General features: G+C 39.7%; 1 protein-coding gene across 4 annotated transcripts in view; it reads left to right on the top strand.

Annotated features, from left to right (window-relative positions):
- The first annotated feature begins 15,674 nt into the window (after positions 1 to 15,674).
- The window catches only part of PRR16 (proline rich 16), a 272,562-nt gene continuing 270,699 nt past the window's right edge, over positions 15,675 to 17,537 (top strand). For 2 of the 4 annotated variants that reach the window (XR_009518972.1, XM_060008966.1), the window contains exon 1: positions 15,675 to 16,661. Coding sequence is in view for 1 of the 4 variants with exons in the window: in XM_060008966.1 (XP_059864949.1) it covers positions 16,503 to 16,661 (159 nt within the window). In the remaining 3 variants the exon portion in view is untranslated. The remainder of the gene's footprint in view (positions 16,662 to 17,537) is intronic. The other 2 variants (XM_060008970.1, XM_060008969.1) reach the window with 2 other exon arrangements.

The following is a 17,537-nucleotide window of genomic DNA, read 5'->3' as shown; positions in this document are numbered from 1 at the left end:
AAACACATAAATAGATGGGATTGTTTGAAACACTTGGTACTTCCCTGACCAAGTCAGAAATGAGGTGGGGCAAGTGAAAGATGATTCCATATGTAGATATTAGTTAGCTTCTTATAAATAATTGTAACTGGTGGAATATAAAGTAGAAAATAAGCATAGTTATACGTTTGTTCTATAAATTGTTAACCTTTAAAAATATAATTGCTGCTAAAAATAGAGTGCTGTTACACCTAAGGAAAATTGGTGCCACTGTTTTGAAAATATCTTGTGCCATAAATGCAGCTGAACTAAATATAAATATTGGTTCACAAATTAATGCTGTCAAAGGAATGAGTGAAGTAGAAAAACTTTTAACCAATTCTAATTTATGTAGTGTGATCAAACATGATCATCCAGAATTTTTATATTTTTTTTTGTACAGAGGTTATGTATTCTGGATGGTTTTTTTTAAAGGAAACATTTTAAAATCGCACAGATTGACACTTTGTATCAATCTTCAATGGACTAAGTTTTTTTCTCAGTAATCTCTGAAGTTTCTTTAAATTATATACTTAATGCAGCAGAGAAACTGGATTGTTTTTGTGTATAAGACTGTGTCCACCTGAAATGTTATCAGAAGTACTGGGGGTGGGGGGGAGGGCTGGGTATCTTGTATATGTTATTATTAGAGGTAATAATGCATGAACTTATTTTATAAACTCTTAGACTATGTATTTGACATGTAAAATATGTACAGTATTAATGTCAGCCATTTCTTAAAAGTGAGCCTATAAGTATTGTTGTATAATTTTCTTTGGTCAGAAACATTTGGACTAAGTAGTGCCATTGGGTCAGGATTTTCTTCAGTGCCATTTAGCACACCACCTGTCTTTAGTCTATGCAACTAGCAAAAAATTGTATAATGCATCAGAATACTTCAGTTGTCACACTTTAAATTTCACATGAAGGGTTCTTCACTATTCTTTTGTAACCCAGCCTAGCAAAATTAGAGGAAAGGCCCTAAGGAGATTTATTTCTGTTAAGAGAAAAAAGCCTACGTTTGCAGACTCAACAGTTGGATCTACTATAGATAACAAATAGTGTCTACTATCTCAACTCTTCAAAGTTTACAGAGTGTTGGGACTGTCATTCGTGCTTCCTGTGGAGTAGTTGGATAAAATTGGGCAGCTAAAATTTTTAGTTCCGTGTGGCTCCTAAATTTTAAAAAGTTTGTAAATTGATTCACAGACACAAAGTAGCAACTATCTTTCATGTTTGTTGTTGGGCTTTTGTTCATTTTTTTGTTTGTTTTTTGTAAACTGGTGAAATTTTCCAACCAACATGCCATTCAATTTTCTGTGGATCACACAGTTGTATAAAGCAGCAAAACTGAAGGGGGAATGATTGTTGTATACACTTTAAATTGCTTTGCATGGTCTCATTTGAGATAATTGGTGTAAGAACCTTGACTTTTTTTATGTTTGGAACCATCAAATAAAAAATGGGAATCAATTTTTTTTAACATAAAAAAAAGAAACTAATTCAACTGCATTTCAAAAAATACTTATCACCACCTAGGATTGTGTTGCCCAATCTCTTTGATTTGCCTGGTATTGCTTATGGAAGAAACAACTGGTGCTACTTACACACACTAAATGTTTCAGAATATTGCTTAGAAAAATAATCTAAACAAGGTGTGTATGATGGTAAATTTATTTGCACAATTTAAATGTGAGGGCTAAAGAAAGAACACCACCAGAAAATTTTGAAATTTTGTGTACCTGTAAAAACATTTGACCATATAAACTTGCCCAAATTCTACTGTATTTGGCCTAATGTGTAAGAAATTTATTAAATAAATTGGTTAGGGATGCACTCATATTGCAGGGTAGATGTGTGGATGGGAGAATTAGCCAACAGTTACACACTCTGTTGTAAAACACACACACACACACACACACACACACACACACATTATTTTCCTGTAGTGGCTCTAGGATTAAGGTGGGGGACCCTAGGTCTCTCTTTGCCTAGACTGAAGGCCTTCCTAGAACATTCTTTTATACTTTTACAAATGGAGTCCTAACTAGTTGGCCAGCCATGCATGTACAGACATGTTGGACTTCTAGTGTATGTAAGGCAGGGTCAGCTAAAACATGATACCTTCACACTGGGTAATTTGAAAAGAGTTTAATAAAAGGACAGTCAGGAAAACTTTGCTTAGAGTGTAGTGAAACCAAGGAGTGGTGCAGAACCTCAGAAAAGTCTGAGGACTGAAGGGAAGACGGAACAGAATAATATAAATAGAACCCAGGAAGGCCTTTGTCAAGGGCTGTGACTAAGGGACACAGCCAGTCCTACAGGAAATATGCCAGACAAGGAAATAGCTTTCCTCTAGTCTTGATTACCTGAACCAATCTGGAAGGTAGAGAGAAAAGGAGCTCAAGGATGTAGTCCATACAGGTGATCTCCTGTACAGAGATCACTGCAAACAATAGGGACAGTGTGTCTGGTTTCCTTTATTCAAACTCTTGCTCTGATGACTCCCCCATCAGGTTCCGTTCATTTACCCTTTCAGCCCCCACCTGCCATTAGGTACACATCTTGTGTCCCCAGAATCACTTCAGTAGAAAATGCTACGGGAGCCCCATTTTAACTTCATAACTTTAACAGGGTAATCCTTACAAAATGGACTAAAAAATATTTGAATGTATATCTTATAGCAAAATCAAAAGAATAATATTAAATTAATTTTATAATATGCAATTTATCGCTGGATTTAGTGAAACATGATCCATCACAATGTGTTTAAGGTTAGAAACATATGTTGTCAGATAAACAAGCAATAGCTTACACTCCTACTATAATCAATGTTACATAAGTTATTGATTTTTATACTGCAACTCCTAAAACAATAAGAGTCCTGGGTAAGGAGCAGATTGAATCCAACAGTCACATTATTGCAGAATTTGGTACGTAGTGTAGATTTCACATTGGTTCCAATCATCGAGTCACCTGGCTATAAATTACCTGGCATTCAGCCTGTCAAAGAGAAGCTGCTTGAATCCAACCTTGCACTACAGTACGGCCCTGTGCCAGAGCAGTCTCAGTCACACTTTCTATTCATGGGCCGCTCTCCGCAACAGCTCAGAAATGGCAGCAATGTTACTGAGCTGCCAGTGTGTCAAAGGCATGGTAGAAAGTACACAGAAAAGCTTTCCCTATTGTTTTCTTGGTTGCGTTAGTGTATTCTGAGCTCGTTTATGGCTGCAGATGGGCACCACTTGAACAACTGCTTTTCTTTTGTGAAACATCGCAATGCCCTTACGGCAGGGAAAGTCCCATTGTTATAGTACATACTGTGCTACTTCAGGATTATTAACCCAAACCTTTGAGGATTCAGTCTTATGCTTAACAAATCTGAAAGAGCTACTGTCTTGGACATTTCTTGAATAAATCTTGGTCTGAATTTGAGAATGGGAGGTTTTCCTTCAGTATTTCAAAACTAATATAAACCTCTCAAACTTTCTCTCCTGTTCCCAAATAGCCTGTAGCAAATAAAGACAGGGGTTCAGTTATAGGCAGCTAAAAATAAATAAGCAAATTCTACCCTTCACATTCCTGACCTGAAGCAGAAAATGCACTATTTGGGGGGCAGGGGGCAGGGCACACAAAGATAGCAAAGAGATGTGAAAGTTCACAGTATGAAACGGAAAGAGTTTGGGAAGCATTGCATTGTAGGAGAAAGCTCAATGGGCAAGGATGAGGACTTTGGGGTTCTGCTGCTGGTCATGTCCCACAACAGGTGTGTGTTCTTAAGTAACTCTCTTAGCCTTGGAAGCCTTATTCTGCAAATTTAGGATAATAGTACTTCCATGCTTTAGTTTTACTGGATGATCCTTAGATAAAGGAAGATGATGATGTAACATTGGGACATGCTTGGAAAATAGTAAAGTTGTATACGAATACAGCATGAACAAAAATAACAAAAGAAAATTTGTCATATGGAAAAGTATATCAGCATAAAAATACTACTGAAACATACACAATTCCTGGTAGAGTTCTCCTATACAGAATAATCCAGCTATACAGAATCAATTCCTAGGAAAAGCAAAATATGATCAAGAGTAATCATTAGAAACATTTTAAATAGATCTTACTAAGTTGTGTTCCATGAAATTCTTTAAACACAATACTCAGAAGTGTTATGTTAAAAGAAGAAGGAAGGAAGGAAGGGCAGGAAGGTGGGAAGGGTGGAAGGAAGGAAGAAAGGAAAGGAAAGGAGGAGATATAGAAGGAGATTTGGAGATTTTATGGTCAAATGAAACAAGTTTGGAAACTAAAATTTAACAGGTATGATTTTTCAGATGTTAACATCCTGATATTTAACCTCAACATTATGTAAGAGGGGTACATAGTATGCAGTGTTTCCTTTTTTTCTTTTTTAATTGAAACTGCTGAGACATATTTTGAAAAATGCTGTTGTAGAGGGATTTACTTTATCAAGCAATTCTGGAAAGCAGCCAAATCCTGGAACAGCAGAGGTAACACTGTTTCTTGATGCACAGTGAACTATAATCAAAACAAACACAAAAAAGAATAACAATGACTAACATTTATTCAGTAATTTACAGATTACAAAACGTTTCCACCTAATTATCTCTCTTCATTCTCACTCTACATTTTCAAAATAGGTATTGTATCCACATTTGCAGATAAAGAAGCAAATGGTGGTGGAGTTTCAGTGTCTGTGATCACATACTGGCGGCAGAACATGAGTTTCAAACCTAAGGTGTCTCACTTCGACTTCCCACCAGAGCCCACTGCTTTATTGTGTAAAAAGAAGAGAGACAGTGAAACACTTTGTACTAGTTTTTTAAAAGTTCAAAATAAGGGATAAAGACTTTTCCTTCTGTTAGATACTACACACCTTTGGCATAGTGGTTTGTAAAGGGAAAAGTACTACCTTGTAGGGGGCATTTTAGATGTCTGGACAGCTATTGTGACTGGCATTTACTGGAATGAGGGATATTAAATGCCTGTGCTATGTGGGAAAGGGCTGAACCATTTTCAAATGTCCTGCTAAAGTATTATTTTAGCTAGTGCTAAGCACACTGAAAATACAGTCTAGTAGTACTTTGTACATAGTACATTATATATGGTAATCTTAAAAAGTTTTTATAAAAATTATATGAAAAGCTAAGTAAATAGGAGATGGTCATTATGATGGGATACTATTATAGAATAAAGACAATGTCTTAAAATTTATTAACACTGAGCACTTTTTCCTCTCAATTATAACATTTACAAATACATACTGAGCTGAAATAGTTTCAATGAATTAGCACAGCTATTGAAAGAGAAAAACAGCTTGCAAGTATGTAAAAAGATATTTGAAAAAGAATTGATAGAATTAGAACAAATATTATTAATTTTTAAGTAATTCACTTTTTTTTAAACATCTTTATTGGAGTATAATTGCTTTACAATGGTGTGTTAGTTTCTGCTTTATAACAAAGTGAATCAGTTATACATATACATATGTCCCCATATCTCTTCCCTCTTGCATCTCCCTCCCTCCCACCCTCCCTATCCTGCTCCTCTAGGTGGTCACAAAGCACCTAGCTGACCTCCCTGTGCTATGCGGCTGCTTCCCACTAGCTATCTATTTTACCTTTGGTAGTGTATTATGTCCACGCCACTCTCTCATTTTGTCCCTGCTTACCCTACCCCCTCCCCATATCCTCAAGTCCATTTTCTAGTAGGACTGTATCTTTATTCCGGTCTTGCCCCTAAGTTCTTCATGACCATTTTTTTTTTTTTTTTTTTTTAGATTCCATATATATGTGTTAGCATAACGGTATTTGTTTTTTCTCTTTCTGACTTACTTCACTGTGTATGACAGATTCTAGGTCCATCCACCTCACTACAAATATCTCAATTTCGTTTCTTTTTATGGCTGAGTAATATTCCATTGTATATATGTGCCACATCTTCTTTATCCATTCATCTGTTTATGGACACTTAGGATGCTTCCGTGTCCTGGCTATTGTACTTGAATTATGATTTTCTCAGGGTATATGCCCAATAGTGGGATTGCTGGGTCGTATGGTAGTTCTATTTTTAGTTTTTTAAGGAACCTCCATACTGTTCTCCATAATAGCTGTATCAATTTACATTCCCACAAACAGTGCAAGAGTGTTCCCTTTTCTCCATACCCTCTCCAGCATTTATTGTTTGTAGATTTTTTGATGATGGCCATTCTGACTAGTGTGAGATGATATCTCATTGTAGTTTTGATTTGCATTTCTCTAATGATAAGTGATGTTGAGCATTCTATCATGTGTTTGTTGACAGTCTGTATGTCTTCTTTGGAGAAATGTTTATTTAGGTCTTCTGTGCATTTTTGGATTGGATTGTTTGTTTTCCTGATATTGAGCTGCATGAGCTGTTTGTAAATTTTGGAGATTAATCCTTTGTCAGTTGCTTCATTTGCAAATATTTTCTCCATTCTGAGGGTTGTCTTTTCATCTTGTTTATGGTTTCCTTTGCTGTGCAGAAGCTTTGAAGTTTCATTAGGTCCCATTTGTTTATTTTTGTTTTTATTTCCATTTCTCTAGGAGGTGGATCAAAAAGGATCTTGCTGTGATTTATGTCATTACATCCCAACAATCCCCAAAGTCTTAATTCATTCCACCATCACCTTTAAACTCTGAAGTCCAAAGTCTCATCTAAGTATCATCTAAATCAGATATGGGTGAGACATGAGGTATAATTCTGTTACCAAAAGTGGCGTTGGGCTGCTCGCCACTCTAAAGCCAATACTCAAGAGGCAAAGTTGCTGAAAAGGAAAGTTTGCTTTATTTCGGAGGCCAGCAACTGGGGAAGAAGGGAGACTTGTGTCCAAAGGCTGACTCCCCCCACTGACAATCAGTGGTCAAGAGCTTTTATAGGCGGAGGGAGGGGGCTACATGCAGAAACAGCATAGTCGGCTCTGACAGTCATCTTGAAATTGGTCACGCAGTGGTCTGATCAATGTCATTTTGATTGTTTTAAGTATAGTTAATCTTCAGTTCCAGGGTCATTTTTTCCCATTTCTTTGAAGCCAGTTCTTGGAATGGTGGCAGTTTATGTCATGGCTACAGTCTGGTCATCATGTAGTTAACTTCTTCCACCTGGTGGGGATTTCAGTATCTACAAGACAGCTCACAGGACATGGCTCAGAACATTATCTACAGTCCTTGAGGAGGAACTAAAGGTTCTTGACTTTGCTTATTGACTAAACTATAATTATTTTGACTGCTTTCTTTGCTTCTGCATTTTCTCACTTCTCTGATTAAACTTATTCTTTGGTTAATGTTTTTCTACAGACGAAAGGCAGTCAGAGGACATGGTGGCTGGGGCAGCGGGCGGGGGAGTGAGACCATCGGGTCCTGCTCTGATTCATCCTGAGGCAAAAGTACTCTCTATGTGTGAACCTGTGAAACCAGATAAGTTAATGTGCTTCCAAAATACAATGGTGGCATAGGATAGGCATTCCCATTCCAAAAGGGAGAAACAGGAAAGAAGGAAAGAATGATGGGTCCCCAGGAAGTCCAAAACCTGACAAGGGAAATTCCATCAGATCTTGGTGCTGGAGAATAATACTCTTTGGTTCAATGCCCTGCTCCACAGGCCCACTGTGGCATCAGTTCTGCCTTCAGGAACTGCTAAAGTGGTGATCCTCCCTCCATGATTCTGATGCGTGGGGGTCATACCCCCAAGATCCTGAGTAACCCTGTCCCATTGCTTTGCAGGGTTGGCTCATTCCCAAGTCTTTGGATGAAAGCCATCTGACCTGTTAAATCCATGGTGGTGGCCCTGATGATCTCTAAATGATCTCTGGGATCTTTCTTTCCAATTCTTGAAGGAGAATACACATTTCCATCCTCACAGAATTATGATCCAGCTCTATAGAATCTAAAAAGTCTGACATCCTTCTTTCATTTTGTTCTATCTCTGTCCCCTTCAGCTCAAACTGGCTGTATTTCAGTTTCTGTAGTATCTTTGATAGATAGTCCAGCCTCACCCTTGGTGTTCTCTTCTGAACATGATTTCTTATTTTTCTACAAAATAGTCAGACTGAGAATTTTCCAAATCTTTAAGTTCTGGTTCCTTTTTTGCTTAGCAATCCCTCCTTTAATTCATCTTTCTTTTTTTCATTATGCTATAAGCAGTCAGGAGGACCTAGACTGCTCCTTCAACATTTGCTTGGAAACCTCTTCAGTTAAATATCCAGTTTCATCACTCACAAGTTCTGTCTTCCATAAAACACTTGAACACTGACACACTTTAGCCAAGTACTTTGTCACTTTCTAATAAGGATAGCCTTTCTTCCAGCTCCCAATAACATGTCCTTTTGTCTGTATGAGACATTACCAGAATGCACCTTCACGTCCGTATTTCTACAAACATCCTATTCATAAGTATTTGTGCACTCTCTAGGAAGATGGAGGCTTTCTCTCCAGATCTCCTCTTTTCTTTCTCAGCCCCCACCAGAATGGCCCAAATGTTCATAGATCTAGCATGCACCTCAAAACTTTTTCAGCCTCTACCCATTACCCAGTTCCAAACCTTCTTTCACATTTTTAGGTATATGTTACAGCAGCACTCCACTTCTCAGTACAAAAATCTATTTTAGAACTACCATATAATCTAGCAGTTACACTTCTGGGTATATGTATATCCCAAGGAAGTGAAATTAGGATCTCAAAGAGCTGTCTGTATCCTCATGTTCACTGAAGCATTATTCACAATAGGCAAGATATGGAAATAACCTAAGTGTTAGTTAATGGATGAATGGATAAAGAAGATGTGGTGTACATGTACAATGAACTATTATTCAGCTATGATAAAGCAAGAAATCTTGCCATTTGTAACAGTATGGATGGAACTTGGGGGTATTTTGCTAAGTAGAATAAATCAGGCAGAGGAAAACAAATACTGTATGATATCACTTACATGTAGAATCTAAAAAAGCTGAACTCTAGAAACAGAGAGTAGAATGGTGTTTACCAGAGGCTAAAGGGTAAGGAAAAGGGGAGATGTTAGTCATAGGGTGCACACTTCCAGTTATAAGCTGGGGATCTGAAATATGGCATGGCGATTTTAGCTAATGATACTGTAAAATATAATTAAATTTTCTAAGAGAATAGATCTTAAATGTTCTCGCCACAAAAAAGAAATGGTAATTATGTGATGGGATGGAGGTGTTAGCTAACGCTATGGTAGTAATCATTTTGCAACATATAAGTATCAAATCAACATATCTACATCTAAAGCTTATAAAATATTATGTCACTTATATCTCAGTGAAGTTAGAAAAACAAAACAAAAAAGAGTTTATCTGAGCTTGGGCTTCCACACAAAAATACAGTAGACTGGGTGGATTCAACACTGTGATTTATTTTTCTCACAGTTTTGGAGGTTAGGCGTTACACAGAATGTTCTAGATTGTTTGCAGATTTGGGTCATTCCATCCCAGATGAGAAACTAAAACTGCACATTATCTAGCCATACACAGTGGATAACGTTGGTGACATCTTACAACTGGCAGGATTTGACTTTACATTCCTGAAGGTCAAGGTGTTCCTTAAGCAGGGGGAGTGGTACAACCTCTGCCAACTTCTCTGTCCTTTCTGACTCTATTAGAAACAGTAGTGATTCCTGGCCCACCCTTACTCATTTCCTTGGGGAAAAAAATCCTGATACTTAACAAGAATAGGGATCTCCAAGTATCTATTAAAATTAATTGGGCTCATGAATGATTGAATCGGATTTTCAATTGTTTTGGTGTTAGCAGGGTTATTGGGTTCTACTAAATGATCAAATATTCCTTGGTTGTAGCTGAATCACTTTCTATGGAAAGAGGCTGTTAGGCTGTTAAACTGTGCAGAATGGCAACTGGCCAAGTTTTAAGGCACCTCTTTGGCCAAGTCTGTAATGGTCCTCGAATATTGAAAGTCTCAGGTTATTTCTTCACTTGGTCCAGCATTTTGTAGCTGAGCGGTAGAATGAGACAGAGTACAATGAGATGTCAGGCATGGGTCCCAAGGTTTCAGGATAAGTGGAAACTCTTGAAAACTTGGGTGAACGGGAATAATTGTTTCAGCATTTTGCTTGCACACGTGGTGGGGCAGTTCAGCAGCTCTGGGCTGGGGAAGTCTTGAAAGGGGTTCCTGGACTCAATTCCAAGTTGTGTGTGTGTGTGTGTGTGTGTGTGTTTATGTATGTGTAGGCTTCCCCACGCCAACAAGCAATTCTCAGATGCCAGCAGCGTGTCTGAGGATTCAGCTCAATTCTGACACTATCTATGGGAAGATAGAATTTGATTCCACAAGTAAAGGGCTTAGTCCCACAACACCACTCTTTATTTCAAACACCAATCACAAGCCGAGGTTGTTGTCTGTACTTCTGACTGACTGGCTTTAAATCAAAGGTACCTACAACCCCCTCTTTGGGTTTGAAGAATTTGCTAGAACTGCTCACGGAACTCAGGAAAACCCATTACTCACAGGATTACTGATTTATTATAAAAGGATATTAAAGGGGACAAATCAACAGTGAGATGAAGAGATACATAGGGTGAGGTGCAGAATAGAGGAGCTTCTGTCCACATAAAGGTTGGGGCCCAGTACGGTGACACTTGGAAGCATTCTTATTCCCCAACTTGAAAGCTCTCTGAAAAGGAGGGCCAGAAACTGTTCTTCTGGGTTTTTATGGAGGCTTCATTCCATAGTCATGGTTGACTATATCACTGGTCAGTGGTGATTGATTTAACCTCAAGCACCTCATCTCTTTCTGGGAATCAGGGGGTGGGATTTAAAGTCCCAACTTTCTAATCACATGGTTGGTTCTCCTGGCATCCAGCCTCCTCCCTTGGGTGGGATCCAAAAGGCACTTCCTTGTGGCATTTTCAAGAACTGAAAACAAGAGACCAAACTTTATGTCATTGTTCTTATTGCCCAGGAAATTCCAAGGGTTTCAGGAGCTATGTTCATCTGTATAACCAATGATATATATGTATATATTATGTATATATAATAACCAACAATATATAATATCACAATATTAATATTGCAGGTCTTTAGAGTTGACTCAAAAATGGGAATGGATGAGGGGGTTGGTGGCTCTTTTCATGGGTAAATGAAATGTTAAAACTAAGACATGCAGGCTTCCCTGGTGGCGCAGTGGTTGAGAGTCCACCTGCCGATGCAGGGGACACGGGTTCGTGCCCTGGTCCAGGAAGATCCCACATGCCGCAGAGCGGCTAGGCCCATAAGCCATGGCCGCTGAGCCAGCATGTCTGGAGCCTGTGCTCCGCAACGAGAGAGGCCACGACAGTGAGAGGCCCACATAACGCAAAAAAAAAAAAAAAAAAAAAAAAAAAACTAACTAAGACATGAGTGCAGCTAGCTTTGGGAAGCAAAACAATTTTAAATTGTCAGTCTGAAGTGTGAGGAAAAAGAAAGGTATATAATCCAATCTAAAGGCTATATGGTAGATAACTTTTTATTTTCACAGGGGCACATCTCCACCTTTGAAGGAGAAATAGGCCACAGGTGTAGGCAACTTAATCCAAGTTGGGCCAGTCATTAAACTTCCTCATCACCAGTTACTAACCCAAGTAGGACCATTGCTAATTCATATGATGTCTTTCTTTGTGTGAATTTGAAAACAGTTTTGCTTCCTAAAAATATTTTACTTCCATATTATCAGAAAATTATTATAATATACAGATTTTTGTAGAACGACTCACCTTACTGCCACCTGCTGGAAAATCATGGTAATAAATATACAAATGTATGACTTTTCTCTCAGAGTGGCACAACTGTAAGAGCAGCTTTGCACCTGAGCTGATCACAGTAATTGGCCACGGTGTGTGTCCATGACCTAAGCTGGACCTATCAAAGTCCTCTCCTGGGAGCTTGCTGTAATTATCTCTTTCTTTTCTACGTGCAAAGTTATAAAGATGTGAACTGGGATTTATCATTGACCAAGGTTCAACTTCAGGGAGAAACTAAAGCCAATCTATTAAAAGGGAATGGGGTACATAGAAAGAAATAGTCCCAATGGTCCTAGAATTTCTGGCTCCAATTCTACTGGAAAATATTTCTCTCCTTGCCTTTCTATGGTTAAGCTACGAGGCAATTTCCTTTATTCAGTTAAGCAAAAGTTCAGTTTCTGTCTCATGGATAAAAAGTAAGGAAAAAAAATTAAGTATACATTGACTTTGTAGGTCAAGTAAAATAAACTGACTGTAGTTGGCAAAGAGGGCAATAAAGAGATACTCTGAGGTACAATATTTTATATTAGAGTCATATGTGGAATTATCTAATTGTTCTTGCCAGGACTGTGCCTTGCTAAACCTAGTGGCACATCTACTCCATAGCATAGATTCTTGCCTACAGTAGCCATTTAAAAAACTATTTGTTGAATTAAATTAGTTTCAAAACACAGAGATAGACAACACTTCATTCATTCATGTCCCTATCAAGTGTTTATTGAACAGCTACTTCAGAATAGAAAAAGTTCTAATTACTCAGGGTACTATTGTACAATGGGTATTTGTATTTAAACTTCCAGATCACATTTGTTTGTTTGTTTGTTTGTTTTTACCAATATGCATCTCTAGTAGATAGCCATCATGCCAAAAGCAATTACTACATAAAAAGGAGATATTCTCTAGACAAATGGAGACAACTCCACCAGTCTGAGTCAACATGAGGTTCTAGCTCCCAATTTGTATTCCCTAGATGTGAAAATTTGGAGGTACCATTTAACCTCCCAAGGCATTGTTTTCTCATCTATAACATGAAGAGATGTAACTGGATGATCTTTAAGGCTTTCTAGCTAAAAAGAAACCTAAAGTTTTCTTTCAATCTCTCAAACCAGTGGTTTTCAGAGGCTAGTCTTTCTCCAGCAGCCTAGAAACTTGTTAAAATGCAAATTTCAAACCCCACCCCAGACTTACTAGATCACATACCCTGGGGGTGGATTCCAGCAATCTGTATTTTAACAAGCTCTGATGTGTGCCAGATTTGCAAATCGCTGCCTAGGCATATCATGTACAGTATATTTCTTAGTCAATGTATACGTGGAGAACTTTACTCATTTTTCTCTGTTGCATTTCACTAATGGCATTTTCTCTCCTACCCACGTTGTTTGCCAGTATTTTTCACCCAGTGAAAACTATTTTGGTGGAAACAAAGTTGTCATTCCTTTATTTTTTTCTTTTTCTTAATGTTTTCAAATATCTCTAATGACTTTAATGGATTTTACAAACAAAGTTTATGCAAAAGAAATAAAAGAAAGAAAACCAAGTGACATCATTATAAGAGCGTTGTTATATTATGCATATCCTTTTTTTTTTTTTGAGACTCAATGGACATTATTATGGTGGTATATTGATAAAAGCTGCTGTCAACAAAATGGGACAAAATATTTTGGGAATATTCTTGAGCTCTTTGTGAATTAAAAAGTATGTCAGTGTCATAGCATTGCTCATGCAGGTTAATTTTTAGAGATGGAATGCAACAGATTAAACACACACACATACATACACACACAGGAAAATATTGATAAATGCCTGTAAGTGAACAACCACTAGATGATCTCCTATAATTATCCAATCCTTCTTGCTGCAACCCTCAGAAAATGTTGACTAAAGATACATAAAGAATAAAATTCTGGGTGAACAATCATTTCTACAAATAAGACACTTTCTATTAGCAGTCTGTTATTCTAAGTTTATAAGTGATGTGGTTTGAGTATGTACCCATTTGCCTCTAGCACTAGTACATAAACAGATTTATGAACACATTAATAAGAAATTTTATTAGGTGTCACTTCTGTTGTGTGGTCCCCATAATTTGGCTTTAGAACATCATATATATGAATCTCTGACAGAGTGCAGGATGTGCCAACGGAGTGACTAATTTTTCCACAAAGGTGATAAAAAAAATAGAGAGCAAATAGATTTGACGTATATCCTTGTGTCCTTCTTATTGTCTCCTTCCCCTCAATGTCTTTAACTCTTTTTGTAAAACTTTCTTCTTTAGGACTATTTTATCCATACCTGATTAATGACTAAAAGATAGTGGTAGTCATCACTGCTGGGGGTCGACTAGCTTTGTTAGTTTGGGTTTGGAAGCCAATTACAACTTTTCCCTTTCAGTTAACTCCATATTGTATTTAAATATAGATAGATAGATAGATAGATGATAACCATTATTTAAGAGTAAATTGTGATATGGATGTGCATAATGTGTTTTAAAGTAATAATTATTCAGTTTTGAGCCAAAATAGTTTGGCTCATTGCTAGCAATGGATACCATAGGAGAACAGAATTTTTTTTAATCATTAGTGAAGAGATTCAGAGTGGCATGGAAATATCCTTATATTAATAAAAGGATTATTTTGTCAGTGGAAGAAAAACACCACCTCCTTTCCTCTTTTCCAGTATTCTTGCTTAAATTCATCATTTTTGAGTTTGGGAGGCTTCCCTATTCACTTGCCTACTATTGAGAGTCAAAAATTCTAATATAAAGGAGCAGTACCTTCCCTTTTTCTCACATTCTTTCCCGCAATTTCTGACCACTTATCCTTCTTCAGATATGAAATAAGAGTATAGTTAAAGATTAGGAATTTACCGTGGGGGAGTTTGTAAACCTGATGTATATATATTTTACTGTTACACCTTTATACAATAAAGAAGAACCTGCAGAGACAAGGCACTTAAAAATATATATTCTCTCTACCTTAGAGAACTGAACCATATTACTTATTTAACACTTCTAATAATTTCTTCCCTCTTCTCCTCTCCAATTTGCTTAGTGCACACTGGTTCCTTTATTCTTATTTTAATTTTCTTCCAGCAACTTCTGCTTTATACCTTTCTTTTTCCTCTGATTTTTCAATGCATTTTTCAATGTTGTTATTCTTTTGATAACACTTCTAAATTTCTATTTTTCTTCTGTTGTCTCTTTTGTCTTCCATATTCCAAATATGACTTCCAAGGATTTTATCAAGATGAATTATTCAGAATGAGGAGAGTGAATATGAGGGGTTTAAGGAACGAGGAAGAGGAGAGCTGCCAAGATTTTCTTCATGTACAGAAGCATAATGGAACAATCTGGGGTGTGAGAAGCAAGAGACAGAGGTCCTTGCTAAGGCATGACTAAATGGGAAGCTTATTAAAATAATGATTTGGAGTAGAGTGTATGAAGAAAATAAAGTAGATTCAGCCTTCCAGGTCAGTAGCTAATAACCCATGGGTTTGCTACTAAGGAAATTAAAACTTTAACTAATGAGAATCCTAGCCACCTACTGAGAATGAAACTGAAGGCTTCCTGTTAACTCCCCCACCTGGGTCATTTTGACAGAACAGTCAGAAAGTTATTTCCTCTTTATTTAGTTGCAAAAGACTTGAAATGGATACAAAAAAGAAAAAAAAAAGTTGGTGGCAAACTCTTCTTATTCAGCTTTCACAAGAGGAGATCCAGTGTATTTCCCCTGCACCCAAAACATACATCATCATAGGCCACGAAAAGAGGAAAGACAGTTAAAAAAACAAAAACAAAAAACGGGAGCTGTCCCAGTTGAGTACAGCCAAGATGACTCAGACAGTCTCCCAGGGGATTTTTGATGTGAGGACTTCCAATTAATAAATCCTCTATTAGCTCTGTGGAATCAGCAGGATTAAACTACCTCTTTCAAGAACACTGGTTAAATATCATGATTCCAGGGGGTGAGGGGTCGATTTTATCCACACCTCTTTTTATTTCTGCACAAGTAAGAACACCTCTGTTTAGCTCTTGGGTGAGTAGGAGAGTGATTGGAGGCCTTCGGGACACACTTTGGCCCTGGATGAACATTTAGGGTCGCTTTACTAGCCCTAAATTAAACTCTGACCCTACTGTGGTTCTTAGTCAATCGATCAGAAAGTGTGGTGGGGATCCGGGTCTCTACTGGTGGGTGAAACAGAAGGAGTCTAAGCTGGATGTGACAAGACATCCAGCAGGATATGATGATGAGGGCATTTCAGTATCAAGACGAGAGGGTGGGCAGGACACGAACTTATCTCTCGGCTCCCTGACGCCCAGGTGTTCTGGGAGAGATCCCGGAGGCACGTGCCGCGGGGACTGCAGCTGACAGCCAGGGACCGGCGGCCAGGCGCCCCTCTCCGCGGGCGGGGAGCGAGCGCCTGTGTGCGCGCGAGCGGCGGGCGGCGGCGGGAGGAGGCGCAGGCGCGCTGTTCGCCCGTCTGCAGCCCCGCGCCGAGCGCCGCGTCTCGGAGAGTTGATGGCAGCACCACAGTGCGGCCACCCGGCCGACCGCCGAGCGCAGCCACCCGCCGCTGCCCGGGGAGCGTCCAAGATGTGGGGGGACTGGGGCGGCAGCGGCCGCCGCGGCGCCAGGGACCGGGGCGCGCAGCAGCCTCCGCTCGCCCGCCTGTGCTGACCTGCCTCGCTTGCCCCCAAAGAATGTCAGCCAAGTCCAAGGGGACCCCCTCCTCGTCCTCTCCAGCCGAGGGACCGCCGGCAGCCTCCAAAACCAAGGTGAAGGAACAGATCAAGATCATCGTGGAGGATCTGGAATTAGTCCTGGGCGACCTGAAGGACGTGGCCAAGGAACTTAAGGAGGTGAGAGGTGCGGGGTGTGGGGAAGGAGTTCGTCGCCTTTCACCCGCTGGGGTTCCCGGTCCCGTTTTCACTGGGGACCGCCAGATTTCTTAACTCAAGGGAAACTATAGAAAGACGCCTGCAGACGGACTTTCTTTCCTCCGGCGACTCCTGAGAAGAGTTGTTGCACTTTCTTTTTTTTCTAATCAGGAAGAAATCAACTAGTGTTTTAATCGATGCACCTGGGATGGTGAGAGGGGTGAACACGCGTGTCTGTTTGTGTGTGTGTGTGTGTGTGTGTTGGGGAAGGGGATTCACTGGGGGTGTGTCGACAGAGGAAGAAACCAGCAACCGGCCGCAGAGTGCAAGATGCTTCTCTCCTGCCCTTTTGCTCCCCCAGAGTCCGCTGGCAAGTCCCTCCTTGCCTGGCAGCCTCCTCAGGCCGGGGCTGAAAGGGGGCCGGGTTCCGTGCCCTGCGCCAGGCCCGAGAGGGCAGCCTGGGAGAAGCTCGGCTCCGGCCCCCCTCCCCGGTTCCCGAGCCCAGCTGGAAGGAAGACGACCCGGGGCTGCTGGCAGGAGAACCCAGACTTGGGGATGTAAAGGGGGTCTGGGACTTTCTCACTTTCGCAGTTCCTGAGGCATCCCCTGCTCTCCTCGGAATGTCCCTCCCAGTAACTCCGGGCCTTCTCGCCACCCCACCTCCTTTCTTCCTCCTATCTTGTCGCCGTTGGCATAGAACCTGGGGCGCAGGGCGCGTCGGTGAGTGCGTGCGTGCGTGATTGTGTGTGTGTGTGTGTGTTTGGTGTGCGTGCACCAGCGTCTTGCCACTTGAGTCCTGGCTCTTGGGAACCAGGACTGTTGTGTTTTTTTGTCGCTCCCCCCAACCCCCATTTTACT

Source organism: Delphinus delphis, chromosome 3 (genome assembly GCF_949987515.2).
Source record: "Delphinus delphis chromosome 3, mDelDel1.2, whole genome shotgun sequence".
Classification (NCBI taxonomy): Eukaryota; Metazoa; Chordata; class Mammalia; order Artiodactyla; family Delphinidae; genus Delphinus; species Delphinus delphis.
Note: the sequence above shows the minus strand (reverse complement) of the source record. Positions and strands in the feature narration are given on the sequence as shown.